This window comes from Jaculus jaculus, chromosome 18 (genome assembly GCF_020740685.1).
Source record: "Jaculus jaculus isolate mJacJac1 chromosome 18, mJacJac1.mat.Y.cur, whole genome shotgun sequence".
Lineage (NCBI taxonomy): Eukaryota > Metazoa > Chordata > Mammalia > Rodentia > Dipodidae > Jaculus > Jaculus jaculus.
Window position 1 is genome coordinate 54,760,540 of NC_059119.1, and position 14,400 is coordinate 54,774,939.

The following is a 14,400-nucleotide window of genomic DNA, read 5'->3' on the forward strand; positions in this document are numbered from 1 at the left end:
AATAATGTTGGCCAGGCTGGAGAGATGGCTTAACAGTTAAGTTGCATGCTTGCGAAGCCTAAGGACCCAGGTTCGATTCTCCAGATTCCACGTAAACCAGATGCACAAGGTGGCGCATGCATCTGGAGTTCATTTGCAGTGGCAAGGGGCCCTGGCATGCCCATTCTCACTCACTCTCTCTCTATCTCTAATAAATAAATAAAAATAAATATTTTAAAAATAATAATAATGTTGTCCTTTGTTCTTTATTGTATTGAAATCTGGCCTAGAAAAGCCATTATCTTTGAAAAGTTCAGGTCTTCTGTATATTCCATTGACATCAGGTCATTTTGAGAAATTTCAGATATATACTTGAAAAAATAAGCTATTTTTGGTTTTTAATATATTGTTTATGAATGTTTTATTGAGAACTTTAATACATGAATATACTGTAAATTGGTCATATTCCCATTGGGCTGTACTCAGAATTATTCTAGGGAAAAAAAGTCATTCTAGCAGATAGTAAGGTTTGGAGTTTTAAGGATCATTATCTATTAAAAAAAAATAGTCAAAAAGAAAAATGCCGGGCGTGTTGGCACACACCTTTAATCCCAGCACTTGGGAGGCAGAGATAAGAGGATCACTGTGACTTTGAGGCCACCCTGAGAGACTGCATAGTGAATTCTAGGTCAGCCTGGGCTAGAGCGAGACCCTACTTCAAAACAGACAGACAAAAATACATGTATAAAATAGTCAAAATATGAATAGCTAATTTTAGGTGGGAAAGGCTTAAATATATGAAAATTAGTTTTAAAGATCATTGGTTTATTAAAAATAGACAAAATATGGGCTGGAGAGATGGCTTAGCACTTAAGGCACTTACCTGTGAAGCCTAAGGACCCGTATGTTCAACTCTCCCATGTAAGCTGCACAAGGTGGCACAAACACACAAGGCTGCACGTGGTACAAGATGGTGCACATGTCTGGAGTTTGATTTCAGTGGCTGGAGGCCCTGATGCACCAATTCTCTCTCTTGTTCTTTCTCACATAAAATAAAAGGCCAGCCTGTTGGGCTTGCCTCAAAAATAAATAAATACACAAGGGCTGGAGAGATGGGTTAGCGGTTAAGGTGTTTGTCTGTGAAGCCTAAGGACCCAGGTTTGATTTCCCAGGACCTATGTAAGCCAGATGCACAAGGGGGTGCACACATCTGAAGTTCATCTGCAGTGGCTGGAGGCCCTGGTGTGCCCATTTTCTCTCTCTGCCTCTTTCTCTCTCAAATAAATAAATAATAAAAAATATGAATAGCTAATTTTAGAAAAATAATGTCCTAAGCATTAAAAGAAATACAAACAAAAGCTACACAGAAAGACTATTTTTCACCTATGGTCAACACATTTGATACTATAAAACAGGCAGTGGAGAAGAGAGCACTTGCTTATCGAAGTATAGGCTGGAAAATCCTACATGAAGAACATTTCAAACGGTGTGTGTATTTTGGCCCAAGAAACAGTCCAGAAAATTTTTTCCCCAAAGCATATACTTTAGAAGTTTTGAAAGAAGTGTATATATGACTGTTTGCTGGCTATTGGTCATAGTAGCGAACTATTGGAAACAGTAGTGGCTAAGGTTCAGTTTACACTCAATTCATATTTGTCAGGAGTGCAGTTCTTTACATATGTTATATTAATTTATTTAACTTTCACATTAACAAGTGTGTGCTATTTTACAGATAAAATGGTAAAGATTGTACAAATAACAAAGTCTTAATTCAGGTAAATTTGGCGTTTGTTTTACTCCTTACCATATATCTCATCAGTAGGAACTAATGAAAATCTCTAAAGTAGAACTATGCTGCTGTAGAAAGTGAAAAAGAAACCTTAAAAATAAAGAATGTCTTTTGATAATGGAATGTTCTCCAAAGTATATTGCCAAGAATTTTTTTAAACAAGGAGAGGAGGGCTGGGGAGGTTGCTCAGTGGGCAAAGTGCTTTCCACATCAGCATGAATGCCTGAGTTCAGATCCCCAGAAGCCATGTAAAAGCCAGACACCAAAGGCCACAAACAAGGCGGCAGTTGAGGAACAGCACCGAGTTGTCCTCTGGCCTGCATACATATGCTGTGGCATGCGTGTATATGCAGACAGACACACACACACACAGTGTGCTGCATTGGGGTAAAATGGAAAAGACATATCCATTTTACTTGATTATATGTGAAATAGTCTAAGAAGGATTCTGAGAATTCTGGCAGCATTGTCAGCATAGGATGACTAACTAGGTGGCTCGGGTATAGATTGTATCTCCTACTCTGCTTTATCTTTTGAATTTTGAACCATGAGAGTACATTGCTTTTCAAAAACAAAGATATATTCTAAAAAAGTATAATATCCCAAAATATAAAATACCCACGAGTTCATACTGACACGTGAAATGTTTGACTATACAAACAAATGGGGGAAATAGATAAATTTCTGTGTAGAAGAATTCCAAATATTTTTGTAGATGCTCCACTTTGAAGGAAAGGAATTCACTCCTTATGTGAGGGCTGATCTTGTGACTGTGGTACAGGAAGTGGGGAGAAAAGGGAGCTTTGCAGTGGGGAGTCCTGGAAAAGACCACTTCAGTCCTCAGTGATGTTAGTTATGTTGACAATTGTACCCTTGCTAATAAGATAGTAAGGAGGATGGCACTTTACCTATACGACCTGCCTTCTCAAAACCTATAACTCCAGTTTAATCATGAGAGAAACATTAGACAAATTCCGCTAGTGAGGCATCTTACAAAATTTGTGACCGTTATTCAACACTGCCAAGATCATTAAGAACTACAAAATTGGCACATGCGAAAGTCTGAACAGTACCTGCCTGCCAACTGCACCTTTGTATCATGGATGGGATCCCAGAACAGAGGAAGGATATTAGGTAAAAGCTAAGGAAATCTAAACAAAATACAATAGCATCACAGTCTAAACATTACATGCTAATGTAAAATATTTATAGCTAGGAGAAACTAGGCGTATGGAAACTTTCTGTTAACGTTATCTGAACTTTTCTGTAAGTCTGAAACTATTTGAAAATAAAGACTAACAAAATATGCTAATATTAAAGGAATAAATTTAAATTTCAGGTGTCCACTTAGGAAGAAGGCCAGAGCATCACTTGGTTCAGATTTTAAGCTATAGAGGTAGTTCTAAGGTGTGTCTAGAGTTAAGCCTTGTTTTAGAAATCTACTCCCACTTGAAGGATTTAAATCTTTAAAACTTATGAACATTAAATCTATTCAGTTCACTAGCAGGTTGTTTTCTATTTATTTTGTGTAATTGTTTAAACCTTTTAAAACTATGTGCTCATGGTTTATTTCCTGTTTTGTTTTAGATGCTTATCTTTAATATATTCATGCCTCCAGACTTGTGTTTATAAAGCTTAATCACAGTGAAGTTCAGTGGCTATAGTTAATCTTAATCTGTGTATTTTCTGGTCATGTGATCTGTTACTTCATTGAGTTGTGACTCTTACATTCAGATAATTCCTAAATATCTCACTAAACACACATAAATTACAATAATGAGGAGCATAAATCTTTTTTTCATATGCTAATGATTACAACCTTTCCTCTGCTAGCTCAGTGATTTGCCAGGCTTATGGGTGAGTATATTGTGAAAACATTTACTTTGAAAATGACTATCCTGTCATCACCAACAGCTTTCAGACTCTTGGCATATAGATGTTTACTTTAAATATTTAGACTACCTTGAATTTAACATACCAGAAATAAGACTTTTAAAATAAATTTTGGTCATGCCAATATTTGTTACTTTGTTTTTATGAAGGTAGAATTATAGAAAGCATGTTTTATTAAACCTTAAGGATCATAACAACTAACTTCTAAGCTGTTTTATCCTCCAACTTAATAATTTATGTTTAATAAATTTTAAAATTGAAAACAATAATTTTTTAATTTCTGTGTTTTTACTCCTTTTTGTTGTATATACACAGGCATTGTAGACATGTGTAAGTGCAGATGTGTACACCCATGCACATGTGTTTGGAGGTGGTTGTCCTCCATTGTTCCTCTTTTGCCATATTTCCTTGAGACAGAGTCTGAATGAGCCTAGAGCTTTCTTCCCCTTTCTCTTAGAATGACTGACAAGTGAGTCCTACTGATCTTTCTGTCTCTGCCCATTTCAGTGCTGGTATTACTGTCATGTATGGTCATATCTGACATTTGTTTGTTTCATGGTAGGGTCTTATTCTAGCCTAGGCTGACCTAGAATCCACTCTGTAGTTCAGGGTGGGCTTGACCTCACAGAAATCCCCTACCTGTGCTTCTGAAGTGCTTGGATTAAAGGCGTGTGCTGCCACACTCGCCATGTCTGACTTCTCATGTGAGTACTAGGGTCAAACCCGAGTCCTCATGCTTATGTAGCAAACTATTGCCCACTGAGCCATCAAACTCTATTGCCCACTGAGCCATCCCCCAGCCCCCATTTTTTCATCTAAGAATTCTTTAGATACATGTTGAAGAATATTATGACCTTCCATAAATATTGTTGGTAATGAAACATTTGAAAATATTATTTGTATTACAAAAATTCTAACTATTACTATGGAATTTTATATTATAATTGCAAGTCAGGTTTCAGAAATATAAACTCTTAGCTTTCTAATTAAGTCATTGTTTTCATTTTCTTTAAGTCTTAACTTTGAGAACTCTTTACAGAGATTAGTAAGACTTTTGTGAGGGGAGAATTGAAGTTAGACAATAAGAGGAAGCCAGGTTTGATACTGTATCTAAAATGTCTGCTGTCAGGTTGGAGAGATGGCTAGATGGTTAAGGCGCTTGTCTGCAAAGCCTAAAGACCTGAGTTTAATTCCCCAGTACCCACATAAAGCCAGGTGCACAAGGTGGTGCATGCATCTGGAGTTCATTTGCAGTGGCTGGAGGTCCTGGCGTGCCCATGTTCCCTCCTTCTCTCTCTCCCCCCTTCTTTCTCTCTCTCTCTCTCAAATAAATAACGGAATACCTGTTGTGTGACCTTGGGCTGCTAAAAGTATACTGCAAATTTGCTTTTCTCCAATGGGCAAAGTAAATGAGACCATGTGATTTAATTACATGATCAAGTTATTCAAGTTATGAAAACAGCTAGAACAATTTATTTCCTGAGTCTTCATCAAGTAGGGCTTCAAGATGAAGATGAATCATATTAACAGTATCCCTCCCCACCACACATACAGTCTTTTCATGACGTCCTAGTAATAGGCTCACCATGGGAACAAGTCTTTAACACATGGAGCTTTGGGGAACTCTTCAGAGCCAAAGCAGTAGGAGCTGATCAAGTACCAGACAGTGTAGTTCTAGAGAGTACCGTCCTTTCTGGTTAAGAATAGACTAAAAGTGGGAGATACTATGATTGTTGTCCGTAAGTGGAGAAGTTGTCAGTTAAAAAAAGAGTATATATAAAATAGACTAAAAGTAAGTGCAAGATAGTGTTCTCCTTTAGCAATTTACAAATCCAATTTTCTAAGAGGCGTGTATGTTCAAGATAATTTTTTTTTTTTTGTGGTGGTGGTGGTGGGGCGTTCAAGATAGGGTTCCACTCTAGCTCAGGCTGACCTGGAATTCACTATGTAATCCCAGGATGGCCTTGAACTCATGGCAGTCCCTCTACCTCTGCATCCCTAGTGCTGGGATTAAAGGCAAGCACCACCATGCCTGGCTAATTATTTTTTAAGATATTTATTTATTTATGACAGAGAGAGAGAGAGTGAGCATAACAGGGCCTCTAGCCACTGCAAATGAACTCCAGATGGCTTGCACCACCATGTGCATCTGGCATACGTGGGTCCAAGAGAATTGAACCTGGGTCCTTAGGCTTTGCAGGCAAGCTCCTTAACTGCTAAGCCATCTCTCCAGCCCTATTTATTTTCTTAATTTTATTATTTATGTATATATTTGCGAAAGAGACAATGAGCGCACCAGGGCCTCTAGCCACTAAAAAGTAATGCCAGGGGTATGCACCACCTTATGTATCTGGCTTTATGTGGGTACTGGGAATTGAACCTGTGTTCTTAGGCTTCACAGGCAAGTACCTTAACCATTAAGCCATCTTTTCAGCTCAAAATAGTTTTACTTGTAACTTTTTTGTTTTTGAACTTTTAAGTTGTAACCAAGTTAGAGCTGGGTGTGACAATGCGTGCCTTTAATTTCAGCACTTGGGAGGCAGAGGTCCATGAGTTTGAGGCTACCCTGTGACTACAGAGTGAGTTCCAGGTCAGCCTGGACTAGAGCAAAGCCCTACCTCAACACCCTCCCCCATAAATAAATAAATATATATATACATACACATACACACACACACACACACACACTAGCTATTTGAGTACAAAATTCACCTTTTACATACTAGCAGAGTTATTAACAGTGTTTAACTAAAACACTTTCAAATTCTTTTATAATATTGAGACATTTACTTATAAAAGTAGAAAGCTGTTGGTTGTATTGATATAGGACTATCTTCCCACAGTTTCCAGAGTGTGGATTCTTTGGCATGTATGATAAAATTCTTCTCTTCCGCCATGACATGAGCTCAGAAAATATTTTGCAGCTGATCAACTCAGCAGAAGAAATACATGAAGGAGACCTGGTAGAAGTTGTTCTTTCAGGTAAGTAAACAGCTCCTTTTATTTCATTCATTTTTAATTTTTTTCTTTTCTCAAAGATTATTTTCTGTATTGGTTCTCTATAGTAGCTTGGAATTGGTTCTGTATAATAGCTTGTTGCTTTCTTCTGTAGTTAAGAGTGTCCATGTGATTTTCAGTTGAATATATCACAGATTAAAATTAGGAAAATGGGGCTGGATAAATCACTTAGCTGTTAAGGCTCTGCCTGTGAAGCCTAAGGACCCAGGTTCAATTCCCCAGAACCCACATAAGCCAGATGCACATGGTGGTGCATGTATCTGGAGTAAGTTTGCAGTGGCTGTAGGCCCTGTGCACCCATCCTCACTCTCATAAATAAATTTTTAAAAATCTTTTTAAAAAACGGGAGAACTGGGCTAGAGGGATGGCTTAGTGGTTAAGGCACTTGCTACAAAGCAAAAGAACCTAGGTTCTGGTCTGCATTACCCATATAGAGCCAGACCCACAAGGTAGCACATACGTCTGGAGTTCGTTTGCAGTGGCTGAAGGCCCTGGAACGCCCATTCTGTCTCCCTCTCTGTTCCCCTCTCTCTGATAAATAAATGAATAAAATATTCTTAAAAATAGGAACATGAACTGTGAATGACTTGAGTGTTACAAAGCTAAAAAATTTATCAGTTGAACTGAAAAAGAAATGTATTCCTCATCTCTTGAGTTGAAAACAATACTAAAGTGCTATTTTCCCAGTAAAGAGAATAGAGGAGAACTGAGATTCAGCGAAGAGAATCAGAAAAAAGGAGAAATACTGCAGATATGGAAGAAAAAAGTGACAATACTGGCTGTTTGCATGCTTCTTACATTCTTACTCCCATTGGATATATTCCCATTTCTGTTCCACCAAACCCTTGTTTACTGCCTTTGCTCCTTGTTCTTTAGCTATATTTCCATTTGTTGTATATCATTCTGGCACTATTGTTAGCACGAGTGTAAAGGAAGAAAATGAATATAGCAGTCATGCTTTCAGTAAATCTGTATACTTCTTGTTTGGCAAAAAAGGATTGATGGGTTATCTCCCGCCTGCGTGGGCCACTTGCAGGCTCCCAGACAGAGTGTGGAACCCCCGCCACAGTAGCAGACCACGAGGCTGGATGAGGGGGCCAGGCTGGATGAGCTGCTGCTGCAGGAGACCCACGGGAACACGGAGGCAGCATAGAGTTCCCCGCAGGAGCCGGGCCAGCTGCTGCAGGGGCTGCAGGAGGCGCAGAGGCAGATCAAAGAGAGTGCATCACTCAGGAGAGAAGTCCTCAAACAGCATTCTAGTGATTTAAAAGGAACCCTTGGGAAGTTCTTGGATGAGCAGTTGGTGACCCTTTTGCAAGAGGTAGACAAGATTGAACAAGAGAGCATTAGACCCCCGGATGACTGCCAGAAGCTCATGGAGCACAGTCAGCACTGTGGAGGAGCTAGCCAGAGGTGAGACCACAGTTCTTGGTGGTTTGGAAGAGCACAACAAGAAGCTGTAGAATTTTACCAAAAAGACCTCACACGTTCAGCTGGATGGCTTACCAGAAGTGCCTTACTGGTCGATGTGCCCTGCCTGTCTGCTCAGCTAGGTGATCCCATTGTTAGCATAGTGAAAAACCACATCTTTAAGCATGGAACAGTAGCATCACACCCACCAGTACAAACTGATGAACTAATAGAGAAACTTGGAGGCATTATAGTACCATGGTGTAAGGTGGATGATGACTGTAAAGCCCAAGATTACAGGCTCCAGTTTCGTAAATGTATTTCCATTCACTTTGAAGATGTATATATAGGTTCTGAAATTGAATTTATAGTATTGCACATAGACCCTAATGTTGATTATTAGTTCAGAGTCTGCGCCAAAGGAGATCACCGACAAGAGTGGAGTCCTTGGCATGTTCCCTAGGTAGGTCACTCCACACTGATGACTCATGAGTGGACACCTGGCTTTAAGGCGTACAGTCTGAGCAGTTGAAGAAATATAGTACTCCGGAATAATTCTGAATCCTTAGGTGTTCTCTACTCCAGTGTTCCCACCTGTTTCTGTGGACAGACTTTAACACTCAGTGTTGAAACTGTGGGACAGCCAGACAGAAGAGACAGTATAGGAGCGTGTGCAGAAGAACAGATTGGACCTGGCTCACTGTGGCGGGATCGAGCTGTGTGCAGTAGTACAATTGGTGCAGTTTTTGTCAATGGAAAAGAAATGACTGATCAGTTGCCTGTAGTCACTTCTGGATCCACTGTCACATTTGACATCGAAGCTCTGACTCTGAGAACCACTAATAATACCAAGGTGGACAGTTCAAGCTCCAAGTGACTATTAGCTGGAATAACAGACTGGCTGCTTGATCAGTCGTGTGGGTCTCTCTACTTTGGATGCTCGTTTTCCTCCTCTGAATGGGAGGTGTTAGTGTTTTAGAGTTCTGAGTGCTTGGCTTTGGTTTCAGGGTTTACTGTTACTGCCCCTCAGCCTAGTTCAATTGTAGCTGATTTTTTTAAAAAGGTGAATTCATCTCTGCAGTTACTGGAAATGGGAACTGTTTTCTGGGTCCATATTGTAATATTTTAGCAATAAGAGAGCTCAATGGTTGAAGACCAAGCTGTAGTTCTAAGTCAGTTTTTGTTTTTTAGCATAAAGATTATCATTTTGACAAAATCAAATTAGCTTTAGAAATCTTGGACGATATAAAAATCCTACACCTTTCACTGTTTTTAAAGTCAGTTTTAGAACCAAAAACTTAATGTCACATTATTTTATTAAATCTCTATCAAGATCTAATGACATATAAAACTTCAGAATACAACAACAAAAACGGATCTGATAGAAACCAGGGTTCTGTAACACATGTCCACTAATGTGTCCTCTACTTGGAGTCATTGATGGTATGCTCCATGTTCAGGTGTGTGTAAGCAGTATTGACTTTAATCCCGTGTTCCATAATCTTTAGGTCTGAAAAGCTTCATACTTTTTGCATTTTTCTTACAGTACTTGAGAAAGTATCTAGAAAGTATAGTATTTCTTTTCCCTTGCAGTTTGACTCAAGATAGGGCTATATTTGTATTGCCGGCAGTGATACCACATTTGGGAGTAGTTCATAGCAGTGTTAGCCATTTCACATGTGCATGGTATGCACCTGTGCGTGTCCAGTCTCAGTGATGCATATACTATTTGTGGGTATGATTTACAATGCAGTGTAATGTCAGTGTGAGAAATGGTCTTGTAGTGGACCGAAGAAATATAGGATAAATACTTGACCTATTTTTTTAAATATGCTTAAAATTTGTGTAAAATATTTATTTAAAGAGTTTACTTAATATGTAAAAACGGTAATCTTAACTTGCTATATCAGCGTACAGATCATTTTTCATGTGAATTTGTTTTGACTTTCTCCAATAGCAAGAAAGTGGAAAAGCAACTGTGCTATTTTTGTACGATAATTTATGTGGGGATTCATGGTCCCTTTTTGACAATAATAGTCTTTTCTCCTTACCTTCTCATATATGAGTAAGCAGCCTTTCACATGTGACTGGTAAGAAGAGCTTCCAAAGTGTGAGTGCCTTGGTCAGCCTTCTGAAACAAAATAGAACAACTAAAAGTTTTAAAAAGAAAGAAGAAAGAGAGAGAGAGGAGGCCAGGCATGGTGGTGCATGCCTTTAATCCCAGCACTTGGAAGGCAGAGGGAGGAGGATTGTCATGAGTTCGAGTCCACCATGAGACTACATAGTGAATTTTAGGTCAGCCTGAGCTAGCATGAAACTACCTCAAAAAGCAAAAAAAAAAGGGAGGAAAGAAGCAAGCTGACCAGACAGGAATCCAGAATCTGGCCACCATTCTTTGCGCCTGACAAGCCTATTGTGATCTTTCTAACCATCACTTTTCCTTACTGGTCTCTTACCTGACCCCCACATTGATTATTCATCTTCTGTGTGCAAATGTGTATGAGTGTGTGTGCACACGTGCATGTGCATGTGCGCACATGCATGCAGTGTGCACAGGTACATGTTCAGTTGTACATGCACATGTGTGTACGTGGAGGTCAAGGAAGAACTCAGGTGTAGTTTCTCAGGTGCCATACACTTTTTTGTGTGTGTGTACGTATGATATGTATGTGTGCATGTTCATGTGTGTGAGTGTAGGCACAGGTGCCACAGCACACATGGTGGAAGTCAAAGGACAACGTGGGTTTTGGTCCTTAACTTCCACCTTGTTTGAGGTGGTCTCTTGCTTTTTGCCCCTGTGTTTTCTAGGCTAGCTGGTCCATGAACTCCCAGGGATTCTCCTGTTTCTGCCTCCCGTCTTCCTTTGGAGGCACTGGGATTATAGACACATGCCACCACATCTGAGTTTGCATGGGTGCTAGGGATCTGAACTCAAGTATTCATGCTCACACAGCAGGCACTTTATCCACTGAGCCATTTCTGCAGTCCCTGATGTCCACCTTTTTGGAGACAAGGTCTCACTGACCCAGAACTCACCAAGAGGCTAGACTAGCTGGCCAGCGAGCCCCAAGGATCCACCTGTCTCTGCCTCACCAGTGCCAGGATTATAATGCTGAATTTCTAGGTGATTTCTGGGGGTTGAATTTAGGTCCATGTGCCGGCATGGCAAGCACTGACCATCTCTCTCTGCAGTCTCTCTCTGGCTGCTCATCTTATAGGCCTTGACCACAGACATCTGCTGCTTCCCAGTCCTGTCTCTGCTCACTTGCAGGGCTTTCTGTGCTGCCCTTGGGCATCATGCTCGCATCCACTCCCTCTTGGTTGTGGACCTTTCTCCAGACCACGGGGACATCCACTAATGACCTGCAGGTTGGGATGAGAGAAAGGTCCACAGTCCATAGTTCAATGAGGGGAAAGGAGTCTGTACCCTAATCACTGGAGAAGAGACAGAATGTATCCTGATACCTTAAGTTAGAGCTCAGTAGCTCGCCCCATTGGAACATTTTTATAAACTGAAGTCCCACCATACTTTTGTCTTTAGTTGTTATTTTCGTGTTCTAATTCTCACTGTACCCTAAACAGCAGTCTTTAGTGAGCTGAAGTGGACCTAAGCTGTTTGCTCTCTTGTCATTATAAGAAAATGATTTTGGAGGTCAAAATATGTAGCTTACTGACGTCCATCTCAACTTATTTGGAGCTTAACCTCATTTGAAGCTGGTAGACTTCTTAAAGTGCAATTTAAAAATCACAGTGATTGATAAATGCTAAAAATAATTGATTTTTGTGGTCAAATGAAATTTTCGGGAGAAAGTTATTCTGTATTTTGACATAAATAAATGTGATAAGCATTTTTAATCTCTTTGCAACTTTAAATATATTTTATTTCTTCTTTGAAAGCTTTGGCCACAGTAGAAGACTTCCAGATTCGCCCACATACTCTGTATGTACATTCTTATAAAGCTCCTACTTTTTGTGATTATTGTGGTGAGATGCTCTGGGGATTGGTACGCCAAGGATTAAAATGTGAAGGTATGTCTTTTAAGATTTTTGTAGTAGTTTCAAAGAGGATTTTACATTTACATTTACATTTTTAAATTACCAGTAAGATACAATCACAGTTGGTGTCTGGGTCGTAACCAGGGCTAGAACTGCAGAAATAAGGACTCCTTTCCGGGGTGCAACTCTGGTTCCTCTGCACAGGCAACTCAGAGTCTCTCCGAGGACCGAAACAAACTGGTAATATAGATAAAACATTTGGGACAAAATAGTGGCTCAACAAATATTAATCTCCTTACTTCATTTTCTTTTTAGTCACTTGTGTACAGCAACCAGTTGTCAAGTTCGTTCTGAGTTAGAATTGCTAGGGATTAGGCTGCAGACACACAGTTCTGATTAAGGGGCAGTCTCTTCGCCTTTTTGTAAAGCACCAATAGATAAGAATACTTTTGCATTTTTGGCTTTTGTAGGCCATGTGGCTTCTGTGGTGGCTTAACTATGCTGTTGTATAGAGCTAACCAGGATTATATGCAGACAACAGCCATCTCTGTTTCCATCAGTCTTGCATTTATGAACACTGACATTGGAAACTTGAGTTCCACATTTTCCTGTCATGGAGGTTTGGTACACAGGCCATAGTCTGCTGCTGACCTATGCTGTACGCCAGTGGTTCTCAACCTTTAAGAGGCATCATGAATCATGTCTTCAGGGCTCAGCTCCAGAGTTTCTAATTCAGTAATCTGGGGTGGAGACCAGTAATTCATATGCAAACAGTTCCCAGGATCAAGATCCCTTACTCTAGTTGATTTAGCCTTTCTAAATAAATCTGTTCTTGAACTTGTTAGCTTTCACCTAGCCTGTCATCTGGGTTCTTTATTAAGGTAGATATTGTTGCCAGAGAAAATTAGTTAATTAAAAGAAGTACTTAATGTGTCATACTTCAAGCAACTAAGTTTTTTAATTTTATATTTTACTTTTAAAATATATTTAGGCTGTGGGTTAAATTATCATAAACGATGTGCCTTCAAGATTCCAAATAACTGTAGTGGAGTAAGAAAGAGACGCCTGTCAAATGTATCTCTACCAGGACCTGGCCTCTCAGTTCCAAGACCCTTGCAGCCTGAATGTGTGGCCCTTCTCAGTGAAGAGGTATGGATATCTTACTAGTTATTCATAGTGTTTTTATAGGGCATGTGACATCCTAGAATATAGGTTATATACTAAAGTATAATAATATTTCTGTCCTTGACAAACATAAACGAAGCCAAATGTGGTGGTACATGCCTTTAATCCCAGCACTTGGGAGGCAGAGATAGAATCACCATGAGTTTGAGGCCACCCCAAGATTGCATAGTGAATTCCAGGTCAGCCTGGGCTAGAAGAGACCCTACCTCGGAAACAAAAAGAAACATGTATTAATGAAGACAGGGCTTACCAAAGGTAATGATTACATATTGTGTATCTTAGGATTGCATTATTTGGACCACTGCACCAGCCTCCTAACCACTACCCTGGCATCTGACACTTCATCTTACATAAAATAGTCAGGTCAAATTTCCTAACACACAGCTCTGATTATATTACTTCCTATGAAGAAACATTGTTAGTTGAGGATCTCCAGAGGAATTGATAGATCATACGCACATACATACTTACACACACACATATGAGAAGTAATTAAATGACAGGATCTATTACATTAATTTATATGAACAGATGCTTGATAGTCCCACAAGAGCATCTGTGGGCTAGAAGCAGGAGAAATCAGTAGCTGTCTAGTCTAAGAACGAGAAATCATAGAAGAAAGAATGTTGGTACTGCCCCGGTGTAAGGCTGGGGACCTGGCCGCCAGCTGCAGATTTTCTGGTACAAGTCCACCTTGCTGGTGAGTCTGGAGTCCGATATCCATGGCAATGGCAGCAGCAAAACTCTTCTGCTGAAGATGAGCATTCTGTGTGCTCTTACTCTTCTGCTTTTTGTTCTAGCTAAGCCCTTGCCTGTTTGAAGGCACTGCCCACATTCACAGGAGGTCCTTCCAGGCATCTCTCAGTTCCACTTACATGATAGAACCTCTTATTCTAGGCACCATCTTACTACGTTTAAGTTAACAGTCAAGATTAACATCACAGAAAACTGTAATTTCTATGTTCCTGAAATCTGTATCATACAAACATTTCTTGAACATGCCCTTTTCCCTAACTTTGATCTCATCATTGTTCATCCTACGTCATGTTTCCAGACCCAAATTAATAGCTGTCTTTCCAGTTTCTCCTTACCTGGGACTTCTTGAGTGCCCTAACACATTTCATACATTT

General features: G+C 39.8%; 1 protein-coding gene and 1 pseudogene across 3 annotated transcripts in view; both read left to right on the plus strand.

Annotated features, from left to right (window-relative positions):
• Positions 1 to 14,400, plus strand: part of Prkd3 (protein kinase D3) — a 77,403-nt gene that overhangs the window by 23,895 nt on the left and 39,108 nt on the right. For 2 of the 3 annotated variants that reach the window (XM_045137176.1, XM_045137175.1), the window contains exons 3-5: positions 6,505 to 6,643; positions 11,987 to 12,118; positions 13,077 to 13,234. In XM_045137176.1, coding sequence (XP_044993111.1) covers positions 6,505 to 6,643; positions 11,987 to 12,118; positions 13,077 to 13,234 — 429 coding nt within the window. The remainder of the gene's footprint in view (positions 1 to 6,504; positions 6,644 to 11,986; positions 12,119 to 13,076; positions 13,235 to 14,400) is intronic. The other variant, XM_045137177.1, reaches the window with a different exon arrangement.
• LOC105944116 lies at positions 7,634 to 9,068 on the plus strand (annotated as a pseudogene).